Source organism: Cynocephalus volans, chromosome 16, assembly GCF_027409185.1.
Source record: "Cynocephalus volans isolate mCynVol1 chromosome 16, mCynVol1.pri, whole genome shotgun sequence".
NCBI lineage: Eukaryota > Metazoa > Chordata > Mammalia > Dermoptera > Cynocephalidae > Cynocephalus > Cynocephalus volans.
The window spans coordinates 26,799,345-26,822,545 of record NC_084475.1 but is presented as its reverse complement, the minus strand read 5'-3'; the positions used below and the strand labels follow the sequence as shown (position 1 = coordinate 26,822,545).

The 23,201-nt window shown below is 36.2% G+C and overlaps 1 protein-coding gene across 5 annotated transcripts in view; it reads left to right on the top strand.

Annotated features, from left to right (window-relative positions):
- Positions 1-23,201, top strand: part of AGTPBP1 (ATP/GTP binding carboxypeptidase 1) — a 173,674-nt gene that overhangs the window by 67,894 nt on the left and 82,579 nt on the right. For all 5 annotated transcript variants that reach the window (XM_063080496.1, XM_063080499.1, XM_063080498.1 and 2 more), the window contains 3 exons: positions 4,662-4,759; positions 7,454-7,570; positions 18,145-18,857. In XM_063080496.1, the coding sequence (XP_062936566.1) occupies positions 4,662-4,759; positions 7,454-7,570; positions 18,145-18,857 (928 nt within the window). The remainder of the gene's footprint in view (positions 1-4,661; positions 4,760-7,453; positions 7,571-18,144; positions 18,858-23,201) is intronic.

Genomic DNA, 23,201 nt, shown 5'->3' with positions numbered 1-23,201 from the left:
TGAGCTGGCCTCACTCTTGAATGTTAAATGCCAGAAGGCACTCATAGTGAAGCAGCATCTATTACGATTTGAAGGAACCCTTATTATTAGTTGCCATCATATGTAAAGTTAACATACTCTTAGGTAAGGGTACAGAAGTATATTACCTAGGTACCCTTCCTGAAGCAGTTATGTGAAACACAAGGCTGCTTCAAAAAGTTGGTGGAAAGATTCATATTATCTTCTAATTCTATTTTTCCACGAACTTTTTGAAATACTCTAGTATTACTCACCAGGCAAGTGATGAATTAAACATGTCACGAATGCAGAAGACATAGTAGAAGAGTAATTGTGTTAAATATTACAACCTATTAACTATATAATACTAAATAGTTGCTGCGTTATTATCATGAAACATACCAACTAATTCTTGGCCAATAAACATGAAACAAAGTTATCATAAACTGAGTCCTTTACACAAACTAAAATTCATTTTGATAAGTTTTATAATGTGATACTATTACACTATTTTTGCATTTCCAAAATGATAGCTATAGAAATAGTAGTCCAAATACGTATTTTCAATACAAAAGTAACATCTACAACAGAGATACTTAGATCCTTTAGTGGTCCATTGAGCGATAGGAATACATGGATAGCCTTTAGAGACTACAAACACTTTGAAATTCTATGTAAAATTATGTAATTTTTTTCCCCCATGGAAAAATCCTTTAAGGGGTCTGCTGCTATATAAAGACGAGGAAATTTCAAAGATACACCAAACCCTGAGAGTGCTAAATACAAAGCAAGACAAAGTAAATCAATTTTAGTAATTAAGAAATCTAAATGGATAAAACACTCCTATTAAAAAAGAGACTCAGATTGGGTTAAAAAACAAAATCCAACTAGCTTATACGTACCAGAGACTTTTAAAACAGCAGGATGGAAAGCTTGAAAGGTGAACAGATTGGTAAACATGTGTCTGTTATCCCCAGCCCAAAAGGGATGAGGAAGGCAGTATTGCTATCATACAAAGTGTGAATACAGAACAGAAAAAATGTTAAAAGGGCAGAGATATTTTATACAAGCTAGATAATAACACATGTGCCAAATAATAGAACAAAGATAGATAAAGCTATAATCATTTGAATAAGGAGAAATTGGTAGAAACACGGTGCTAGTGGGTGATTTTAATATACCTCTGTGTTCTTGGCAAATTAGGGATAGTTAAATCAATCTAAGTGGGTGCTAAAGCTACTTCCTGTTAATACATTTGAATGTACGATTGAAATGGACAGTATGTTAGGAAAATATGAATAAATTAAATAGTAAAAAACCTGAAACTGAAAATGCACTTACATTTCTTCACTGAAGATATCAAATGCTGATGACTTCATAGATTAGTTCTCTCAACTTTCAAGAACTTTTCCTATGCTTCATTTTCCAGAGCATAGAAAAAAAAAAAAAAAGAAAGTTTAGAAGCTCGCATGATGCTGAAAACAAAACCTGGAAAGAATAACCTGAAACAACCTACAGATCAGTGTCACTCATGAGAATAAATATAAAAATCCTAAAATACTAACAGATTGAATTGAGCAATGTGTTTCATGTATAGGATACCTTGACCAAGTGAGCAGTGTTTTTAAGAAAGTAAGTTTGCTCTAATATTAAGACTTTAATAAAATTTATTAACAATAGGCAAAAGGAAGCAAACTGAATGATTCTCTCAGTGAATGCCATGAAGAGATTTCATAAAAATCTTATCAATTGCAGATAAAATTTCTTAAGGAAATCAGGAATATATCCTACAGAAGCTGAATATTATCTAACTGAAATCAGTAGCCAACATCACACGTAGTAAACAAACTTTTACAGGATGTCTCTCTCAACCATTATTATTCAACGTAATTTAGAAAGCTCTAGCTAAATTAATAAGGCAGGGAAAAGGAAGGTCTTAACTATTAAAAGAGTGAGATAAATGTATCAGTATCTGTGGAGGATATTACTGTCTACATAGAAAATCCAAGTGAATCAATTGTAAAACATGGCTTAGACAAAAGAAAAGTTCAATAGAGTACTAGTTACAAGAAAAATGAACAAAATTCAGTAGCTTTCGTATGTACATGTATATTATATATCAACAAAAACCAGTTAGAAAACATAAATGGAAAGCAGATTGCATTTACAAGAGCAATAGCAGCAACAAAATAAAACCCTTGGAATATCCTTTCCAAATCCTTACAGAAGATGCTGACTCATTCCTTTTAATGTTTACATCATATAGATAATAGTAATTTATTTAACTATGTAGTTTCCTACTGATATATAAATTGTTTTTCATATTTCTGTTTTTACTATAAATGAGACAAGGGCATTTTGAAAACTAACGACAAGAATTTTGATTTGTAATTCTTGGCTTTAATTATATGATTAAGCTATAGTAATTAATATTATTAATTATTGGTAATAGTATGGGAATAGATCTTTGGATTAGAAGAAGAGGTCTCAGACACTGTAAGCTATATGGCATTTCACATCAGGAGTATAAATCCAAAGGAAAATATCATATAAAGGAAAATATTTGAAAGGTTTGACTAAAAATTAAAACCATATTTTCTTTCTGATGCTGAACTGACTTTTCTTCTCTCTCTATCCAAGGGGTCATTTTTCCTATTTGCAATAGGCTTTTCTAAATTCAATTTCTTTATTTTCTTCTTAAGAGTTCTTTTGCTGCTTTTCTATCTCCAAATGCCAGTTCTTCCCTTGTTTATCCGTGACTAACTGCTGTTAGGGCATAGCCATAAATAGACCCAGGTCACCATATGCAATATGAATACTTATTTTTTGCTGTTGACTTCTAAAAAGAATTTGAGGCAATTTGGTACCTGTATTAGGATAGACTGAGCTGCTGTTTCGAAGAGACCCAGTAGCACAGTCATTCAAACAACAATAGTAATAAACATTTTTGTAACCATGCTTTTTATCTGGCACTTTACATGTATTAACTACTTTAATGCTAACAAGAACACTAAGAGTAGGTATCTCCATTTTATAGGTGGGAAACTAAGACACTGAGAACTTAGGTAACTTGCTCAAGGTCAAACAGCTAGTAAGTGGGGGGAGCCAGTATTTGAGTTTGGAGAGCCACTTTGCTACATTGTCACGTATCCATCCAAAAGATAGGCAGGTGATCCCTGGGTAGTAGTCCTCTGTTCCACTAGGAAACAAGGTTTTTTAAAATTTTGTTTTTTATCATCTCCTGTGGTTTCCTCATGTGCATGTGGGAAATGGGAATGAAAGAAAATGGATAGTGCAATTTTCTTTTTAAAAACATGACCTGGAATTCATATTCATCACTTTGCCTTATATACCATTTGCCTAAAATTGGTCATATATATGGCTATAACTACAGCAAGGGAAGCTGGAATCCCTGTAGCTAAAACTCAGGGGTTCTATTACTAAAAGAAAGGACAGGAGAACAGACACGAGGAGGGCAGCTAATAATCTTTGCTGTAAGTCATATTGGAAATGGAAGTACAGAAGTTTGAAAGCACCGTAGCTTACACGAGAAGCCTCCAAGTGTGTTCTGCTCTTCTTTCCCTGTCTTCCCATGTCCATGATGCCATGTCCTTTTATATTCTCCTCCTGAGTTTTTCTTTAATGTTTATTCTTTCTTCGTTCCCATTGCTACCGTATTGGTCCAGACAGTGTTGTCTCTCCCCCTATTAACTGGCCTCCCTCTACCCATTACTCCCTCTCTTATACCTGCCAGAGAGATCTTTTGAAAAAGATACCAAAGCTGAATTAAGCCGTTCTCCTCTTGAAAATCCTCAGTGCATATCTTCTCTAGGTTAAAAATCTAAACTGTTTGGCCTACTTTAGTATATCTTTCATTTTCTTATTTTTAGTTGCTTTTTGGTACTTTCCTAAGTATACGGTGCATCCTAGTCATATATTATTTTCCAAAGATACCATCTCACTTCCTTATTTCGACATTATTTTCTCTTTTTAAAAGCCACACTAAGCCACCCTTCTGTTCATATAGAAATCTCGTGTACTTTCTTCAAGATGCTGATTTTAAATATCATCTGTTCCATGAAGTTAGCTATCGCAATTAGTTATTACATCCCTGGTTTTCTCACTAGCATTTTGAAGTTTATGCCTTCATTAGCGTTTATCTTCTGTATTCTAATACTTGTTTATTCCTTTATGCTTTAACCTCATGGGCTCCCTGAGGGCAGAGACTATGTTAAAACATCTTTTAAAATTTTTCCCAGCATACAACACAGTACATGACACATGGTAGTCATTGTATCAAATAAATGTAAGGTGAATTATAAAGGGATGAAGTGAGTCATTGAAATTTATTATAAACAGAAAATATGATGTTTTATTCAGGCTGTTGCAACATAAGACATTATCAATCTTTTAACTGAGAACATTAGTAAAAAACCCATTCATTTCTACAGTGCTTTCCAAATTTGAAGCACTTTCACATACTATCTCAGATTTTACAATAGCTGGGACAGCCATAGAGACATTTTAAATAAGAAATCTCATTTATTTTGGTGATTGAAAAAATATTTACGGGTACATAAATATAAACAAAACAGTCTGTCTTTGGATGTGCATGTTGTAGAATGCTTACCTCTGACCTACTTATAGTGCGTTTTGTGTCGCAGTGGATGATGTAGTGGATGAAAGTGACGACAACGATGATATTGATGGAGAAGCTGAAAATGAAATTGAAAATGAAGATGACCTAGCTCAAAATTTTAAGGTTAGTACATTTCTATCATTAGCCAACTTTATAAATCATATACTACATCTGAAAAACAGAGATTGGGTAAATAGATATATATATAACAGCAAATTAATTTGCTTTATTCACATCTTTTTATTGTGGATGACTATATAGACACTATAAACAATTAAAAGGGCAGGTAATGTTTTAAAGCCACTGGTCTGAAAAGGCCTTAAAGTAACTTAGATTCACTCTCTCTGACCAAAAAGATTTTATCTAACTTTTCTGACTTAGATTTTGAAATCTAAGGAAATCTAAAGCATCTAAGGAAAGTGGTTTGAGATTCTATTGTGGCAGCTTATTCAAAATGCATTACCCTTTGTCAGGAATCTTTTGGGGATACAAAAATAGTAGGAAAATTTCCTATAACTGATGCATTTTTTATGAGAATTTGTGTTTACATAATGATTCCTAGGTTTCAGTTAATTGGTTAAGGAAGTGGAGAAAAGTGTTTATTGAATTGAAAAAATATAAAATTATTGTCATGTTAGGTAAAAGAGGCAGGTGAGTTTTCAGAATTTTATAGCAACTGTGGAAGCCTAGAAACTCTACATTTTGCTTTATTTAGTGCTAGAGGAGGTCATTTTAGCATCTGTCCAAAAAGGGTCTTGTTCATTTATCAACTGTTTAGCTTATTGCTGGGTGTATTTGGGAGGAGAGATTAATTTGACTCTAGTGTGCTTGGGCCTTTTTTGTCTTGGAATACTACATCAAAATTGGGTCACAGTAAGTATTTGACTCTCTTCGGAGATTGAATCTAAGATACTGGAAGATTTCTATCTTAATAGCAGATCATAGAAACAATTTCATAACCACCAAATGTGATCACCAAGGCAGGCTTTGGCAAAATTGTCAAGTTAGCCATTCTGGATGACATGATGTCTGTGTCCTGGCCTCAAGAAGCTATAAAGACGAAAAATAGTGCAAGGTCTGATGGTCAAGGCACGAAATCTGGGGTAACTTTGTGTTTATTTTTCTGAACCTGATAAAAGTGAAAGAACTGGTAGGATCCAAGTTAGGAGGATTGAGATTCTATATGTAAAGTGTTCCTTAGATAACAGAGGCAATATTAAAAATATTTAGGTTCTTTGGAAGGTTAATGTTTGGGGGTAGTAAAATTCCCAGACTAATAGTGACTCTATAACATTAAAATGTTGTATTTTGATAGAAACCTTGTATGTGCTACATGTTTCCATGCCTGTTAAAAGCCAAGTATGTTCAGTATTACTTAATTACACAATAATAAATTATACTTTATTATGCAAATAATAGCTAAATTCTTGAATATGAAATAATAAACACGTAGTATGTTTTTCCTTTAAATTACTAGTTAATGTGTATAAATATAGTCATATATGTGTATGTAAAGCATTTTAAGGATGAAGTATGATAGAATACATTTGTTTTAAGGCTGTAAAGTAAGTAGTTTACTCTGGTAGTAAGATAAATACAAAATTAAAAATGAGGGGCCGACCCCGTGGCTCACTTGGGTGAGTGCGGCGCTGGGAGCGCTGAGGCCGAGGGTTCGGATCCTATATAGGGATGGCCGGTGCGCTCACTGGCTGAGTGTGGTGGGGTGACACCAAGCCAAGGGTTACGATCCCCTTACCGGTCACAAAAAAAAAAAAAAAAAAGTACCAATTAAAAATTAATAAGTGGTCTTATTATCTCCCTTTAGCCATCAGTAAAGTTAATGATGATTTTGTATTAGTGTGAGTCTGTAGTTATTGAGGATCCTGGAAAATAGCTTGGATAGTAGGTAAACTGATCCTTGCCCTCCTATCACAGGGAGCATTAGCTCTTCTCTGAAGAGCACACAGACCAAATTGATTCCAGATACGTATCTTGTTTCTCTGAGGACATTCTTTTTCTTTAAATTTACCCTCTTCTTTTCCAAAGGGACATGGAAAACATTTCTGGCTGTTCCACTCATTACTTTTTTATCCCCCTGAAAAACAGAGTGAATGGTGACACTGAACTTTTCTAAGGAATTTCTTTACCATGGAATGTGAGAGTGTGTGTTAATCATTAGTCTGTATTGAGGCAGTGCATCCTACTGCCTGACAGTGTATGCTCTGGGATACTCCTACTGGTTTTGCATCCTAGCTCCTCTCTTTGCAGATGAGTCATTTTGAGCAAGCCACTTAACTTCTCCATACCTCATTTTCCTCTTCAGTTAATTGGGGGTAATGATACTGTCTATGTCATAGTATTAAATTAGATAGTATGTGCATAAATGCCTAGCATAATGCATCATATATTTTCAGCACTCAATAAATGTTAGCTGTTTTGATTATCACCACCATCATGTTTTTCAATTTAGTTTTCTCAAGTTTTACTTCCTTTTAATAAGACCAAAATGATGGCAGTTAAGGAGACGGAGAAAAGCATACTTTAGTCTTGATCTTGACACAGGGTTTCTGTCTTGAGGAGCCCAAATACCCTGTTATATTAGAATAACCATGATAAAAACAAAACATAAAAACTACCGATAATGCAACACCTCAAAAATAATAAGCAAATTTGAATCTAGGGTAAAATTAATATCTTTATTCAGAGATTATTCTCTAATTACTTGTAATTAGTAATTTGGAACATTTAAAATTTAAAATGTATTTTGTAATTTTTATGAATTTTTGAAACTGCTGACGTGCTATTTTTATATTTCAGAATGATGATATTGAGACAGATATTAACAAACTAAAACCCCAGCAAGAACCAGGACGAACTATAGAAGAACTAAAAATGTATGAACACCTTTTCCCTGAACTTGTTGATGATTTTAAGGTATAAATATAGAAAATTCAGCTTGTTAACTTATTTTAATAAAAAGTTTTCCACCCCCTAGGCCTTATAATAGTTTTATTCTGTTTTTCATTTAAAATGAAACTAATATTGCTTTTCTGAGTGACATTGGACAATTATGTCAACATTCTGAGCTACAATTTAGTTATTTGTAGAATGAGGGGAGATGGACTAGCTTTTTAATTTTTTTTTTCTTTTTCTAAAATGACATTTCAAAGTCTTATTATAATCTTCCTTATATCAGTTGTGTTCAGCCGAGGTGAGAACATAGAAAGTGCTGAATTAAAAATATAGTATATATGTGCTAAATTTTTTTCTGCTGATAGTTCACTGTTGGGGTTGGTGAAAGACTGGGAAGAGGAAGAGAAGGCTTTATGTCTGAGTTGGTTCATAGGAATAGTAACTTGTTATTAACATTTCTAACCCTCATTTGTTTACTGGAGTATAATTATTCAGCCTGGATTATACAGCAAGTAAAGTTGATTGAGTTGTTGGCAATTAGTAGATCTAGTTTCTTATTCTGTCTGTTGCTGACTTGTTTGAAACTACCCAGGATCTTAAAGTGTAAAATAAAGAAAATACGAACTAGATAATCTCTAAGATTTGTTTAGCCCTTATTGTAAACCTAGTTGCTTAAAGGAAAAAGACTTTAATGTGAGGTTATATATGAGAAATGAAAAAAAAAAATTTGTCAGCTAGTGTTCCCATTTCACAGTTCTGTTATTCAGGTTTCTCTTTGGGAACTTATGAGCTTTGAATTCAATAGAAGATGAAGCAACATCCTCCCCGTAATCCCCCCCTCCCCAGGTGTCTGGTTACTCCCTATAGATTTGAGATACATTGGAAGGTACTTTGAAATCATGGGTAGAAGGAGGGAAAGAATGAAGAGAAGGTATTTGTAACAAAAAAAAAAAAAAAAAAAGGGAAAAAAAAGCTGGAAAAGACATTTGGGAAAGGGTATGCGTAGAGCTAGGGCTGGGTCTGGAGCTCACAGACTCCTTGAGCCTGTTCACAAACCCTTCAGATGCAGGTCTATGAACTAGGTAACTGGCAAAAGGTCCTTGGAGCCTTGGTTGAAGTAAGAACAGTCTTTACTCAGCACACACAGGTCTGAGAGCTGGGCAGTACAAAGAGAAACTCAAACTCAACTGCTACCGGCAAAGTCCAGAGAAAAACTGAGCAGCTGCCAGCAGAGTAAATTCACTCTATTTTTAGACACAAGCTCTGCCACCAGTCTGCTTCATACACTGAAGAACACACAACAGCAACAAAACTAAAAAGATACATGGGTGCACATGCGCACTAACTCCACCCACACATGACTTGTTTACAAGAAATGTGCTGCTGGACCCCAACCAGACCTGAGTCCAGGGAGCCTGACCAAACTATTCTATTTTCCCCACAGTATGTATGGTATGATTTTCTTTCATTCAACCTACAGCAAGTATCTGGCTGCTCTTTTAACACATTTGTGCTTGGCTAAGAACCACATGAAAATAAAACACCAAAGATAATAAATATGAAAGTACTTCAAAAAGTTCATGAAAGATTCATATTATCTTTTAATCCTATTTTTCCGTGAACTTTTTGAAGTACCCTTGTATTGCTAAATCAAGGCATTTATCTCTTATTAATTTCCTTCTACTGTTTCAGCTGTATCTTATGAACAGTAATTTTAATGTTTAGTATTTTCATTATCTCTGTTCAGAAACTTAATTTCCATTATTTTTTTCTTTGATACATTGGTCATTTCAAAGTTGGCTTTTTAATTTACACTTTTTTATTTATCTTCTACTGATTTCTAGCATATTGTGGTAGGATAAGAGGGCATACTCTTTGTGATTATAATCTTCTGAAGTTTTTGAAGCTTGTTTTATGGTCAACTTTTGTTACTATTGCTTATCTTCTATAATTTCTTTAATCAGTGTTTTATAGTTTTCCTTCTAGAGATCATTTACCTCCTTGGTTAAATTTATTCCTAGGTATTTTATTTGTTTTTGTTGCTATTGTAAATAGGATTGCTTTTTGTTTTTTTTTCTTTTCATGCTAGTTTGTTGGTGTATAGAAATGCTACTGATTTTTGTATGTGAATTTTGTATCCTGCAACTTTATTGAATTTGTTTATCAGGCCTAAGAGGTTTTTGGTAGAGTCTTCAGGTTTCTCTCTATATAAAATCATGTCATCTGCAAACAGGGACTGTTTGACTTCCTCCTTTCCAGTTTGGATGCCCTTTATTTCTTTCTTTGCCTCATTGCTCTGGCTAGGACTTCTAGCTCTGTGTTAAATAAGAGTTGTGAGAGTGGGCATCCTTGTCTTGTTCCAGTTCTTAGGGGGAAAGCTGAAAGTTTTAGTGTGATGTTCAATATGATGTTAGCTGTGGGTTTGTCGTATATGGTCTTTATTGTGTTGAGATACTTTCTATACCTAATTTGTTGAGAGTTTTTATCATGAAGAGATGTTGAGTTTTATCAAATGCTTTTTCTGTGTCTATTGAGATGATCATATTTGTTTTTTTTTCTTTTATTCTGTTGATATATGTTGACCATCTTTACATCCCTGAGTAAATCCCACTTGATCATGGTGTATAATCTTTTTCATGTGCTGTTGAGTTTGGTTTGCTAGTATTTTACTGAGGATTTTTGCATCTGTATTCATTAGGGATATTGGCCTGTAGTTATCTTTTTGTGTTGTGTCCTTCTCTGGTTTTGGTATCAGGGTAATGCTGGTCTCCTAGAATGGGTTTGGAAGAATTCCCTCCTCTTTAATTTTTTGAAGTAGTTTGAAAAATATTGGTTTTTCTCCTTTAAAAATTTGGTAGAAATTGGCAGTAAAGCCATCTGATTCAGGGCTTTTCTTTGTTTGGAGACTTTTTATTACTGTTTCAGTCTTATTGTTATTGGTCTGTTCAGATTTTCTGTAGGTAATATGTGTCCAGGAATTTATCCATTTTCTCTAGGTTTTCAAATTTGTTGGCATATAGTTCATAATAGTCTCTAAAGAACCTTTGTATTTCTGTGGTGTTAGTTGTAATGTCTCCTTTTGTATTTCTGATTTAATTTATTTGGGTCTTTTTTTTTTCTTGATTTAGCTAATGGTTTGTTGATTTTGTTTATCTTTTCAAAAAAACAACTTTTTGTTTGATTATCTTTGATTTTTTGTCTCAATTTTATTTATTTCTGCTCTGATTTTTATTATTTCTTTTCTTCCACTTATTTTGGGTTTAGTTTGTTTTTGCTCTTCTAATTCCTTGAAGTATATCATTAGGTTATTTGAAATTTTTCTGTTTTTTTTTTTGATGTGGGCATTTATTGCTACAAGCTTTCCTCTTAATACTGACTTGGCTGTATCTCATAGGTTTGGTGTGTTGTTTTTCTGTCATTATTTGTTTTAAATTTTAATAAATACAAAATTATTTTAATAATTAAATTTATTATTTAAAATTATTCTTTTAATATCTTCTTTGATTCATTGGTTGTTCAGGAGCATGTTGTTTGTGTGTTTTTATTGTTTCTTGTTATTCATTTTTAGTTTTATTTCATCATGGTCAGAAACTATGCTCGATATGATTTTGATTTTTTGGAACTTGTTGAGATTTGTTTAGTGCCTAATATATGGTCAATCCTGGAGAATGTTTCTTGTGCTGATGAAAAGAATGTGTATTCTGCAACTGTTGTATGAAATGTTCTGTAAATATCTGTTAGGTCCATGCGGTCTGTGATGCAGCTTAAATCCAATGTTTCTTTGTTAATTTGCTGTCTGAATGATCTGTTCAATGTTAAGAGCAGGTGTTGAAATCCTCAAATATTATTTTAGTATCTGTGTCTCTCTTTAGATTTGCTAATAATTGCTTAATATATCTGGGTGCTCCAGTGTTGGGTGCATAAATATTTATAATTGTTATATTTTCTTGCTTTATAGAATCCTTTATCATTATAAAATGTCCTTCTTTGTCACTTAGTCCAGTTTTTGTTTTAAAGTCTGTTTTATCTGATATAAGTATAGCTACTCCTGCTTGCTTTTGGTTTCCATTTGCATGAAATTAATCTTTTTTCATCTCTTCACTTTCAGTCTATTTGTGTCTTTATAGTTAAAGTGGGTTTCTTGTAGACAGCATATGGATAAGTCATATTTTTTAATGCATTCAGCCAGTCTGTAACTTTTAATTGGGGCATTTAGTCCATTTATATTCAAGGTTATTATTGATTGATATGGGAAGTCTTACTCCTGTCATTTTGTTGGTTGTTTTCTATAGCCTTTGTTCCTTTTTTCCTCTCTTTATTGTTTATCTTTGTGATTTGGTGATTCTTTGTATTAAGAAGTTTTGATTTTTCTCTCTCTAAGCTATGTATCTGCTCTACCAGTGAGTTTTATACATTTGCATGTTTTTATGATGGTCGGTATCATTCTTTTTCTTCTAGATGTAGGACTCCCTTAATTATTGTTTTGTAAGGCCGGTCTAGTGGTGATTAATTCCCTTAGTTTTTGTCTATGAAAGACTTTATTTCTCCTTCATTTCTGAAGTATACCTTTGCTGGGTATGTAATTCTTGGCTGGCAGTTTTTTTTTCTTTCAGCACCCTTAATATGTCATCCTGTTGTCTCCTGGCCTGTAATGTTTCTGCTGAGAAATCTGCTGTTAGTCTAATGGGGATTCTCTTATATGTAACTTGACACCTTTTTCTTGCTCTCTTTAGAATTCTCTGTCTTTGACTTTTACCAGGTTGACTAAAATGTGCTTTGGTGAGGATCTTTTAGCGTTGAATCTGTTTGGGGTTCTTTGAGCTTCCTGTATCTGGATGTTTGTATTTGTTCCAAGACTTTGGAAATTTTCAGCTGTTATTTCATTAAATAGTTTTTCTATTCCTTTTCCCTTTTCTTTTCTTTCTGGAACTCCTATAATGAGGAAATTTGTTTGTTTAGTAGTCTCTCATAATTCCTGTAAGGTTTCTTCATTCTTTTCATTATTATTATTATTTTTTTTTGTCTGACTGGATTATTTAAAAAGCTCTGTCTTCAAGTTCTGAAAATTTTCTTCTGCTTTATATAGTCCATTGTTGAAGCTTTCAAGTGTAGTTCTTATTTTATTCATTGAATTCTTTGGCTATGAGATTTGTCTTTTTTTTTTTTTTTTAGTGATATCAGTCTCTGTTGCATTTGTCATTCATATCATGAATTGTTTTTCTGATTTTGTTGAATTGTCTGTATTCTCTCATGTTGAATTGAGTTTCCTTATGATTATGCTTTTGAATGCCTTATAAGGAATTTTGTCAATATTCTTTTCTTTGGAGTCTGTTGGTGGAGACACTGTGGTCTTTAGGAGGTGTCATATTTCCTTACTTTTTCATGTTTTTTTGTGTTTATACAAGAATAGTCACTTTTTCCAGTATTGTAGAATAGCTTTCATAGTGATAGACTTTTTCCTCTAGGTGGGTATACGGTGTTGATTGGGAGTGATTATGTTGACTTTAGTTCTAGGTGGGCACAGCTTGTGGTTTTTGTTGTTTCTTTAGTTGTAATCTTTATCAGCTATGACTGTAATTGCCTGTGTTGCCTGGGCTCTGCAGGTTTGTATTGGTGGTAGTGTGGTTTTGCAGTGGGTAGGGGAAATTGACTGGTTTTTAGGCCAGCATGTTTGGGTATAGCAGGCTGGCCAGCTGTGCATCAGTGTCTCCTAGGGGTGGGGCCTCATGTGGGTATGAAGGAATAACCTGTTGTGTGGCAGTGGCTCCTGAGGGAGTGGGTCCATGGCTGGGCATTTGTCAGGGACAAGTGTAGGTGCAGGCTGGTGCAGAGGGCAGCCCTGCTATGTGGCAGTGGTTCCTGAAGGGCACAGACTCCTTTGGAGCAGCTGACAATATAGGCATGGAGTGCCAGACTGCTATTTGGTGGTAGGTCCCTAAGGGCAGGGCCACCTCCAGAATGGCTGGCAAGGCTGGATTTGGGTACACACGGATGCTGGGGTACTGCTCGCTATGGAGTAGTGAATCCTAAAGGGCAGGGCCACCTACGGAGTAGTTGGTAGGGCCGGACTTAGGTGTACACCTGGGGAGGGAGCTGGCCTGGTCTGTAGAGGTTTCTCTGGGGTCCTGGTCACTCTGTTGGGCCCAGACTCCAAGCATTTAGGATTGTGGCACTGCAGGCACCCCAGTGGGCAGGGTGAAACAATGATGGGGCCTCAAGTATAGGGACAGATAAAGGCCATCAGTTCCTAGTGCTAGATGTACTCCTGCAGTGAGTCTGATTTTGAGAAGGCGTCTTACTGCTGCAATTTTGGATGCAGCCCTTGGAGTGTACTATGGGGCTCCTACAGCCGTGTGAACTCCCGGCAGACTTCTAAACAGTCCCTGTGTGACTTCTGTAGCAGAAACTCACGTGTCTGTGGTGGCTAAGGGGGCCACTGTGAATCCCAGCTTACCTTTTCCCCATAGGAGGAATTCCCCCCTCACTGTGAGCCAGTCCTGGTGGAGGAGCTGGTGTGGAAGAGGGAGGGTGGCCTGCTTCCCTGTCGATGTTGGTATCCTGGGCTTTTGAGCTCTAGAGGGGTTTTGCTGCTCTCCATTGTTTCCGGCATGCTTCCTCAGGCACTCCTGTTGAGATGTGGTTGTTTATTCATTATTTAGGTCCCCTTTTTATAGGGTAGATGATTGTCAGTTGACTGTGGTCAGCTGTCTTGCAGACACTCTGGACTTTCTTTTTAAAAATTCTGTTTGGGATTTAATTGTGTTTGGATTCTGTAAGTTGTTTTCTCTTAGGATTTGGAAAAACTCTCCATTCTTTTTTTCAGATACTGCTTCTTGCCCTCCCCCCGCCTTTGTTTTCAGTTCTAATTGAATGTAGACCTTTTTAACTCTCTTCCATGTCTTTTAACCTCTTTTCATGTTTTTCTTCTTTTTGTCTCTCCCTTCTATATTCAGGTAATTTCATCAGAGCTAACTGCCACTTCCCTAATTCTCTTTTTGGCTCTGTGTCATCTTTTTCTGTCATTAGGATTTTAATTTTGTTTGATTTCTGATTTTTAGAAGGTTTAGAAAATGTTCCTTTAATCTTTTATTTGTTGTTTTCTGTATTTTATCTCTTTGAACATATTAAATATAGTAATTTCTTAGCCTTATAATTTTAGTGTCTGAAGTTCTGGTAGGTCTTTTTCTATCTCTGTTGTTTCTTTTGGTTCTTTCCCTTTCTACCTTGTTTAATCGTATGTTTGTTTATTTTTTTCTAATTGTGAGCTGCTCTTTTTTTTTTTAAAAAAAATTTGTTTGTGGAAATTATTTGGAAACTGCAAAAGTTTTTGTTGTTGTTGCTGCTTTTAACAGGTACTGTTACAGATTAAATTCCTCCTTGAGGGTTTTATGAATATGAATTCAGTCTGCAAATCTATGTGATGTGATGGCAGGCTTTGGTACCAATTTGTGAGTAGTGATGTTTTTCACTGTTATAGTGCTAAGGTTTAAGACAGTTGGTTTTTCTTGTTATTGTTTTGCGGTGGGGTTATTTCTAGGACTATGTATTGAAGGTTTAGTTCTCTGAGATTTCATCTTTATGGAAGGAAGATCTTCTGTTAGACTCACTGCTTTGTACTACTTCTGGATTTGTCTCTTCTTCACGCTCTTTGAGATGGAAAAACCTATACACGAGGTGACCTGGTTTGACAAATGTTTTCAAAGTGAAAACCATCTTCAGTTTTTATCTTATGAGTTAGGGATCCCCTCTTCATTTAACATTTGGCCTTTATGCTTGCTTTCTTACCCATTTACTGACATACTTAAAATATTTTAATATCTTGTATAACAATTGTAAATGTTTCTGTGGGGTGGATGCCCATCTCACCATATTTCCTACAAGTGTTTTTTGTGCAAATTTATTACCCCTTCAGTCCTTTTGCTGCAGAGCCATCTATTCCATTCTTCTTGCCTCCAGTGTCTCCTTGGATTAGATACAGTATAGGGGCTGGTGTGAATCATCTTTGAATCCTTGGTTTTTTTTTAATATAGGGGCATTCAAGGAATGAATCACAAAGGAAAGAACCCTGAATTTTGACTGCCAAATGTATGTAAAGAATTAACCCAAATTAAAAGATGAATCGCAAATCCAGGAAAATATTTGCAAAAATAGGGTAGATAGAAGATCAGTGTATGTGTGTATACATATATATATATTTTAACATGAATATTTATTTAAAAAAAAAAAAAGAAAAACCGTGTATTCCAGGAGTCAACAAGTTACCTATGAAGAATTGCAACTGATAAACAGATGTGTGAAAAATTGTTTGATTTTCTAGTTGTCAAAGAAAAACAAATCAAAATAACAGTAAGATAATATTTTGTATCTATCACATTAGAAAAATTAAAAAATAAACTGTAGTCCCTAATATTGGCCAGGAAGAGAGCAGTTGAAATAAATTCTCTCCTATTCAGTTATTGGGAATATACATTAATACAAGTATTGTTGGAGAGTATCTGGACAATCTGTATTAAGCATCAGAATTGATTATAGTATCTATCCCTGTTATTCCATTTCTGTACTGGATATTATACTAAATGAAGCAAAAACTTGTTGCAAAAAGATTTTCACTACTGAGTTCTATAATAGCAAAATTTTGGAAATGGCTTAAATACACACCTTACTTATCTGTTTGTTTAAATCATTCCTTGATCTATTAAGGACAAATGCCCAGCAGTAGGAGAATGGTTAAATCAATTGTGTCTTTCCTTGATAGAATCTTATATAAACATAAAAATATTTCTAAAATTATAAAAGGAGAAAAGGCTATTTGAGCTATAAGCAGCATCCTGTTTTTTACTTGAGCTTCCAGAACACTTTTCTTTCCTACTTTTTGTCTTTCTTGACTGGCTTTATCTCCTCCATCTCCTTTTCTGTTTCATCTTCATCTCCTCAACCTCTTAAGATTAGAGTTCCCCAAGCCTCAGTTTTTTAACCTCTTCTATGTTTCTTCCCATTGATTTCCAGTCTCATAGTTTGGAATAATATCTCTATGCTAACAACACCCAAATTTGTATCTTCTGCATGGACTTCTCTTCTGAATTCTGTACACATATCTAGCTGCCTCTTGTACATCTTCATCTCTCTGTGACTTACATGCTTAACATGTCCAGAGCTGAACTCCTGATGCTGATGCTCTTCCTGTTGTTCAATCAAACACTTTGGCATCATCTGTGACATGTTTAGTATTTTCTATCCTATATCTGCTCTATTAGGATATCATGGTGATTCTTCAATATGTTCAGAATGCATTCACTTCTTACCAAATTCCCTGGATTACTGCAACAGACACTTAATGGGCCTTCTATTCTGTCCTTCTCAGACTATTCTTAGAAGAGAACCAGAGTAGAGGTTCTCAACTGGGTTGATTTTGCCTCTCAGGGGGACATTCGACAATATCTGGAGACATTTTTGGTTTTCATAAGTGGAGAGGAAGGTCTGCTACTGGCCTTTGATGGGTAGAGCCAGGGATGCTACTAAATATTCTGCAGCATATAAGACAGTGCAACCTACCCCCAACTAAAAATGAAAACTGAGCAAAAAAGAATGATCTTGCCCCAAATCTCTGCTGCTGTGGTTAAGAAACCCTGCACTAGGATATTATTTTTAAAACATAAGTCATGACGTGACTCTCAATCTCATTCGAAGTAAAAACCAAAATTCTTGTAATAGCCTGTAAGGCCCTACAGTACCTGGCCCTCTTTTACCTCTTGAAATTCATCTTGCTCGTTCATTCTTGTTCCAGCCATCCTAACCTTGCTGTTCTTTGAACGTGCTAGGTGTTCTCCCACTCTGGCGCCTGTGTGCCAGCTGTCCTCCGCCTGAAATGCTTCCTGTGCGTGGTGCCCTCACTTCCTTAAAGTCTTTGCTTATATCTCATCTGCTCAGTGAGGCTCTCTAACTATTGGTATTTAGAATTGCCACCCACCACTCCTCTCCCTGGCATTCCCAATCCGCATGATGCTATCCCCTCTTTTTTCTTGCGATGGCACTTTACCCTTTTAATGTTCTATAAAATATATAGTGTTTATCACTTGTGGAGATAATCCTCTCCCTTCTACCTCTGTAAGAATTTAAGCTGTAACAGGGAAGAGGTTTTTTTTCTTTTCTTTTTTTTTTTTAAAATGATAAGTGTTAAGTGCCTGAAACAGGGCTTGACACAAAATGGACACTCCATAAATATTACATATAACAGAAGCTTCATAAATATTGCACAAAATAGACACTCTGTAGTATTTGTTGAATTGATGAATAACAATTTAGTCATTGTGTTTTTCCTAATAGGACTTTGGATGATTTTAATGTCTTTCTACTTTTCTAAAATTTCCCATATTTCTGTGATATATAGAATTATTTTTATAATAGAAAAAATAAGTGTTATGAATTTTGTTGTGTTTAAATATTATTAGTGAAATTAAAACACATTCTATTTTATCCATCTTTAAAATTTTTAAATGTTAGTTTCTGAAGCAGAATATAAAATGAATATGATCTTAATTTTGTTAATGTATTTTTACATTTTCAGATAAGATTAAACATATTTTTTATTTTCAAAGGACTATGACTTAATCTCCAAAGAACCAAAGCCTTTTGTATTTGAGGGAAAAGTACGTACTCCTATTGTTGTGCCTACGGCAGGAGAGGAAGCATCTGGGAATTCAGGCAAATTAAGAAAAGGAATTGTAATGAAGGAGAATGTATCTTCTAAAGAAGATGAAGGTGATAAGAAACCTACCTTTATGAATCTAGCAAAAGAAGATATTAAAGATAATGACAGAACATTACAACAGCAGCTAGATGACCAGAATAGAACTATTTCATCAGTCCGTGGCTTAAACAATGATATCGTAAAGGCCTTGGACCGAATTACATTGCAGAATATTCCTTCTCAAACAGCCCCAGGTTTTACTGCAGAAACAAAGGACTACAGTCTCCCCCTTAGTGTTCTTACGTGCACTAAAGCATGTCCCCACATGGCTACTTGTGGAAATGTTCTGTTTGAGGGAAGAACAGTTCAGCTAGGGAAGCTTTGTTGTACTGGAGTTGAAACTGAAGATGATGAAGATACTGAGTCTAATTCATCAGTGGAACAGGTATCCATTGAAGTACCTGATGGACCAACACTGCATGACCCAGACCTCTATATTGAGATTGTGAAAAATACAAAGTCTGTCCCGGAATATTCAGAAGTGGCTTATCCTGATTATTTTGGTCACATTCCGCCTCCATTCAAAGAGCCAATTTTAGAAAGGCCTTATGGTGTACAAAGGTGAGTTGCAGATGTCTCCCGCCTTCTAAGTTAAGACCATTGTCAAAATATGAGGTATACTTAAAAAATTACTTCGGGTATTTAGGAAGAAAATTATTCTGAATTAAAGTAACTATTTTTTTTATCCTGTTTTGGAAATTTCGCATTGTTTTGAAATTGTCTGTGTGAGTTTACTTTTTTTTCTAAGCTCTCTATTTATCCATTGAAGCCAGAATAATAAACCTGATCCTTAGTTAAATTAGAAATTTTCTACTTAGACTGAATCTCAAAATATAAAAGTAGATTATTTAATAATCGTTGAATAAATATTAGCTTAGCAATATTTATTAATTTAGTAATTTATCATTTGAACTTGATTTAGGTATATGATTTAAAAATAGAAATGAAAGAATATGGACAGTATTATTTGGCCATAAAATTTGAAGTTTTAATTGCAAATATACAATGTAGAAATGTGGGATTCATAAAAGCAGTAACTAAAGTTATTAAATATTACCCAATAATATTAGATATTATAAATAGTGAATATTCGGCATATACAATACCTTTCTTGGTGCATCTGAACTATTTTTGGTGATTATGGTTAAGGTTTTATGATGATGGCTTACTAGTATCTATCTAAAAAAAAATCTGTATACTTTTTTTATGAGTGTAGTGTGTAACGAACAAGGAAGACCTTGTTGTGAGTGTTTGATTCTCCTTACACTATAAGCCCCTTTAAGGCAACAATTATATCTTATTTATTTTTATCTATAGCATCTAGTATTATTGATCATTTTTACTTGGCAATTTTGTGTATGTTTTATGCTACCAGTTGGCTCCTTGAACTACAGGTGTGGAATCCACACAACGTAGCACCAGAATAGGGGACCAACTTTCCTGGGAAAAGTGTGTGGGAGTGGGCCTGTGCCATGACATCTGCTATATCACAGGTGGTACCATATGGGGGCAGCCAGCCTCATGGAGTGCTGGAATGGCCTTCAGAAGGCACAGGTGTAGCTTGAACTCGGATGGGTTGCCGTCTTTCAGATGCAGTATATGCACTAAATTAGAAACTTTCTCATAGTTTTGTATCTCCAATAGAAGGAATATGTGGGTCTGAGAACCAGGAGGTGGGAACAGAAGTGGCCCTATTTAGTGTAGCTCCTTGAGTCCCACTGGGGTACTTTGTGCTTTTGGTCTCTGCACCTCTGGGCTCTGCAGAGTTAGAAGTCCTGGTCCTTGAAGTGGGTGCAGTCTTACCACAGGGTACACAGCAAGGGTACAATATAACTATAAGCTGTGGTTGCTCCTTGGGTACTTTAGACTCCTTGTGTCTAGCACCAGCAGGGGGGAAGAGACTTCACCATCTTGACACAGGTAATTGACCCCGACAGCTAAAGGAGGTAGGGTTGCTTACACAATGGCAACAGGTTGAATGTGTGTGGAACTCAGGTGATTCACTTATTGGCCTTTTACTATTCCCTTGCACAATTATAACTGAATGGACACATCACAGCCATCCTGGAATGAAAATGATATGGTTTCCAGGGGCTCAGACCCATTAGGAATGAGAGTTTGGGTCACTTAATCAGAGAAGCTATGAAGACCTGCAGAGGTGATGGGCAAGAGGGTTTAAATATGTAGATGCTGGAGGCTGGCAGTGAGGAGTGTAGCCCTGAGGACAGTTGTGGTGGTGGGACTTTGCCTACTGTTTTTCTTTTAAGTTTCCCCATAGAAGAAGCCCACGGGAACTGTGGGGAGAAGGGTCTGGGTAGTGCAGGTGGGCTGTGGCAACTGGGGCAATGAGCTGGTCACATCTCCCTTCCTGAGCGAACCTGCCATGAGGTCTGTAGTTGCCACACCCGTGGCTGTGTCCCAGCATTTCTTGCTGAGGGCAGGCCCTCTCTGCCTTGCTGCCGGCCAGTGGTTGACTGTGGTGGGACTCTAGAGCTGAGGCACTCCCGACCAGTGTGGGGTCTGCTCAGTGCCAGTCTTTGCTTGGGGCTCCCTGTCGGTGTGCAGAGGCTTCTGCAGAGCTTCATTCAGCCTGAGCTTTTTCCACTCAGTGGCTGTCCTTTCCCAGGTGTCACACCTGCTTTTTGTCTGGAGGCCTGCTGCTGCTCCCTCTGCCCTTTGTTCTTCATGTGTGTGTCCCCTGGTAGGTCTCTTGCATGTCTCATTGTGTCTTTATGTCTTCTTTTTGACCTGAACTGACAAAACTGGAGTGAGTCAGAATAAACAGCGACTTGATTTTTCTCCTTTCCAAGGTCACATTTTAGGCTCTCCACCTTTCCAAAGTCAAAGGTGTCATCTTGACTACAGAAGAGACTTCCTGAACTTTAAGTGCTCCTTAGACCCTGAAAACAAGTTTCCTTATTAAATTGACTCCAACTGAAAGTATTTTCTTACTAGCCTTTAATATCTGAGGTAAGATTTGAAGAAAGAAGGATTGTGGAATAGAGTCATAACTATTGTGTAAGCCTCTGAGTCTAAGCCTTAATTTTAACCACCAAGGGTCTTCATATTTCCCCTTGTGGACTTTTCATGTTGTGAAAACTTTGATCAATCAAAACTCTTATTTAAGTATTTTACCCATTTATGTTAATATAGGACATATATTCCTGCCAAGCAGAGCCCAAGATCAACATTTGATAACCAGGGCTAACCCTGTTCAGTTAATACCTTTCTAGACATCAATACATGAAGAAAAGTAATGATTTAAGTGTAGCCTTATTGCAGATAAAGGTATGATGGTCATGAATAGCTGTCATACCTCTGAATCCTTATCACGTCAGTGTTGCAGGTGAAGAGTTACTATTCTCAGCTTGGTGACTTCTGTCCTCTTTGAGCAGCTGTTTCAGATGATGCGCTTTGTCGTTGCCTAGAGAATATTGTTCCGTCCACAGTCCCAAGTTCTATTTCTCTCCCCAGGACTGGTGATGATGGTGGAGGAATTTAGAGAGGCAGGGAATTACTGTGGTTCTGTAAGACCCGTGCTCCATGCACAAATCCCACACACACTCCAGGATGGCTCACCTCACAAAGACCATGAGACTGAAACCGATGCAATCAAGCAAGAGGGACTTTATTCCAGCATGCTGGGGTCACTTAGTCTCCTGGACAGAAGCCACCCCGAGTTTGCAGTACAAGCACCTTTTATACAGTTTTTCTGAACAGATCTTTGTGACAGGATGAGTTGTTGGTTATCTGTGGCACCTTTAGATTTATGGGTAGGCTTTAGCAGGCTGGTACCCCGATAGATCTGTGGCGCCTTTAGACTTACAGGTAGGCTTTAGCAGGCTGGCTGGCACCCCGATAAGGAACAGCGCATTTCTCAATCGTTTATCTTCCTCGGGGTCTGGCCAGGTGGCCTTTAGATAAGGAACTAGTCAGTTCCTGGAACTGGGTGGGGGTCATTCCCTCCCTGGAATGTTTAGTGTGCTTGGGCCTGCCTGACCTTTGTACGGCCCTTAGAAGCTGCTTTACTTAAAATGTTTTTAGCAAGCATTTGTTATAAAACTGCGTATACTAAAGTTATACTTTTCTACAATTCCCCTACAATTCATTCCCCTACAGTTCTTCTCTGACCCTCTCCTTCCTCTTAATATTTATGATGAGTTCTCTCACCTTGTCCCTGAAACGCAGACGTTGGAAATACATTTTAAAAATCACAACTCTAGAGAGAGAGAGAGAAAAAGAAAGTGAAACCAAAGGATTATGAAACAATACTTAACTGGACTACATGTGACACACGGTTATTTTCTTTCTTAATCTTGGGTACTAACAGGTACCAACCCAAATTTGAATAACACTTATCTAATCAAATTCTCTGATTTTTTTTTTTTTTAAAGATGACCAGTAAGGGGATCTCAACCCTTGGCTTGGTGTTGTCAGCACCACGCTCAGCCAGTGAGCGAAACGGGCATCCCTACATAGGGATCCAAACCCGGGGCCTTGGTGTTATCAGCACTGCACTCTCCTGAGTGAGCCATGGACTGGCCCTCTAATTCTCTGATTTTAGTTGAGAAAATTGGTATCTAAAGAAATAAAGTCATTTGCTCAAAACACACACACACACACACATACACACACACACACACACACACACACGCACAGAGTTCATGGGAAGGCAGGTCTAGAACACATGGTGTGAACGTCTCGGCACAACATCCAACCTTACCACTTGTATTTCTTACTTGTTGGTCATAATCAAAAAAGTTTGATAGTCATTCACCTAGATCAGAGGTGGCAAAACTGTGGCCACATGCCAAGTCCACCCTACTGTCTGTTTTATGTTCAGCCCACAAGCTAAAAAATGTTTTTTACATATTTAAGTGGTTAAAAAATTTCAGAGAAAAATAA